At 55.6% G+C, this 2,500-nt stretch overlaps 1 protein-coding gene across 1 annotated transcript in view; it reads right to left on the bottom strand.

The window, feature by feature from the left end:
• Nucleotides 1–2,500, bottom strand: part of LOC125299661 (sine oculis-binding protein homolog B-like) — a 16,345-nt gene that overhangs the window by 3,845 nt on the left and 10,000 nt on the right. Inside the window, exon 6 of the mRNA XM_048251032.1 lies at nucleotides 403–2,310. Within this exon, the coding sequence (XP_048106989.1) occupies nucleotides 1,387–2,310 (924 nt within the window). The 3' untranslated portion in view covers nucleotides 403–1,386. The remainder of the gene's footprint in view (nucleotides 1–402; nucleotides 2,311–2,500) is intronic.

The raw sequence follows: 2,500 nt of genomic DNA, 5'->3' as shown, positions 1-2,500 counted from the left end.
GCAGCGCTGCCTGGAGTATGACGTTGGGGCCTTAAAAGGCCAAAAACCCATGTGATAAAGGACAGCATGTCAAGTCACATACACACAGACCCTTTGAAAGGCACGCTAGTAAATCTGACATTTTAGTGTGTGGGATATCACAGCGTCCGGGATCAGAGAACTGACACTAACCACCTGCGTCTGTCTGAAGTCACAAAATACAGCTAGGGCTATGGCACGATACAACATGGCGTACACACACACACACGTACACACACACAGACACCACACACCACATACAGATGCACACACACACACACACACCACATATACATGCAGATGCGCGCACACAGACACACACACATACACACACACACATACAGACACTCACACACATACGTACACACATACACACAAACATACCTGCTCTATGCATTCTGATCTCTGATCTGTAGACAGCCTCTCTTCTCCTCTGGTTCCTCCTCTGAGCACTCCTGCAGTGATTGTGTGTGTGTCTGGGTCTGTGTGTGAGCGCGCTTCAGCACCACGTGTGTGTGTTTGGCAGGAGTGTGTTGGACATCTGTGTGTTCTTCCTCCTCCTCAGCTCCTCTCGAGCCATCCGATTGGTGTGCCTGGCTGTCAGTCACTTCATGGCACTGCCCATTCCAGACGCAGTTCTCTTTAAGTTCGTCTGATTGGCTTTCGGGTGACTCAGGGGGTGGGGACAGTTTGTGTGAGGAATCTGTTGGCATGGTAACGGTTTGACTGACAGCACAGGTTATTAGGTGTGTGTGTGAGCTGCTAGTGTGTGTAATGTGGGGTGAGTGTGAGTGGCGTGTCTGATCGGCCTGTTCCTGCACAGCAGACGAGGTGTGTGTGGATGCGGCGTGTGTGACGGCAGTCTGCGCCGTGTGTGTGAGGTGTATGACGTGGGTGTGTGGTGAGAGTGTGTGACGTTTCAGCACCGTGCCGTTGTTGGCGGTGTGTGTGGAGAGTGTGTGTTGACCCGAGCACCAGGCAGGTTCTCTGACGGTCACTTCCTCCTTGGGCCTCCTCCGGTCGTCCATCTCCGCGGCGATGGCTGTTGTAGTGGGAGTCACGCTCTGGATGACCCTCCTCTCTCTCCATCCCTCCCTCCATCCCTCTCTCTGTCCGTTCATCATCGGCTTCTTGTCGTCCTCCTCCTCCTCTGCTACCGTCTCTCTCTCTTCCTCCGTGTCCTCCTGGTCCTTTTCTCTCTCTCTCTCTCCATCTTCCCTCTCCATGGCGGAGTGTGTGCTGCTCTGGGCTTCTGCTGCTGCTCCCTGGTTGTGTGTGTTGGTGGTGTGTGTGTGTGGCGAGGAGGGGCGTTCTGCTTTCACACACACTCCTGCGTGTGTGGCGTCTCCTCGGCCGACCGGAGATGTGTTAGCCTCGCTGCCCGCCACCGGCGATGAGTGTGATGGCTGCTCGCCCGCGGGCAGCAGTATCGGTATCGGTATTGGCACGGGAACTGGCAGAGGGATTATTATGGGATAGGGGACCAGAATGGTGTTTTGGGGGAACGGCGGAGGCAGTGAGGGCACCGGGAGGATGAACCGGGGCACGTGGGGGTGGGGGGGCATGCGGGGGCAACATCTGTGGGCATCCTGGGGCCCAGTGCATCATGGGAGCACCAGGGAAGGCGGGCATCAGGACAGCAGCAGGTGGGACGAGCGGAGACGGGCGCGTGTGTGCCAGAGCGACAGGAGTGGGTTGTGTGTACGTGTGAGTGACGGCGAGCGCGTGTGAGGGGGAGTGTGTGTGTGATGAGGCCGGAGGGGGTGTGTGTGAGGGACGTGGGAGTGTGTGTGGGGTCAGGGGTGGGGGTGGAGGTGCCACAGGGACCCTGGCGATGGCGAACCTCTCCTGACTGGGCGATGAGACGGGAGGATGAGGGGAAGAGGAGGCAGACGAGTGGCACAGACTCGTTCTTTGGCACACGCTGATTGGCTCAGGAGCTGCTGATGATAATGCTGATGATGCTGCTGATGCTGATGAAGAATATGATGCTGATGAAGATGACGCGGGAGGGGGATTTGGCGAGGGTGTTGGTCTCAGGCCACTCGTCCAGGAGGCTGGCGTGAGGAGGGGTGACGGGGGTGACCCTTCATTGACCTTTGACTCCTTGACCTCTGCAGCACGGTCCTCGGTGGACTGCCTGGCCGTCAGTGCGGCCCGGGCCTCCCGATAGAAGACGTCCATCTTGTACTGATTCACACACTCTGAGCTGCAGAAATGGAGACGCTCATCCCCTGTTCCCGTGGCAACATATTCTTGTGTAGACTGCAGGCGTTTGCACCAATCACAAACCTGCGTAAAAAGATTAGGATGACTCAAAATACGATACAATCAACTACATTTCATCTGCAATAGCTGAAGCTCACATTTCATAATAAACCTCACAATAATCATTTCTCATGTGAACAGAGTGTACAAAGAATCTACATAGGTTCCAGAATGTGACTGGCCAGTTCATTCCCTGACTGGTAAGAAAAATGTG

The sequence above is a fragment of the Alosa alosa genome, chromosome 8, assembly GCF_017589495.1.
Source record: "Alosa alosa isolate M-15738 ecotype Scorff River chromosome 8, AALO_Geno_1.1, whole genome shotgun sequence".
Classification (NCBI taxonomy): Eukaryota; Metazoa; Chordata; class Actinopteri; order Clupeiformes; family Clupeidae; genus Alosa; species Alosa alosa.
Note: the sequence above shows the minus strand (reverse complement) of the source record. Positions and strands in the feature narration are given on the sequence as shown.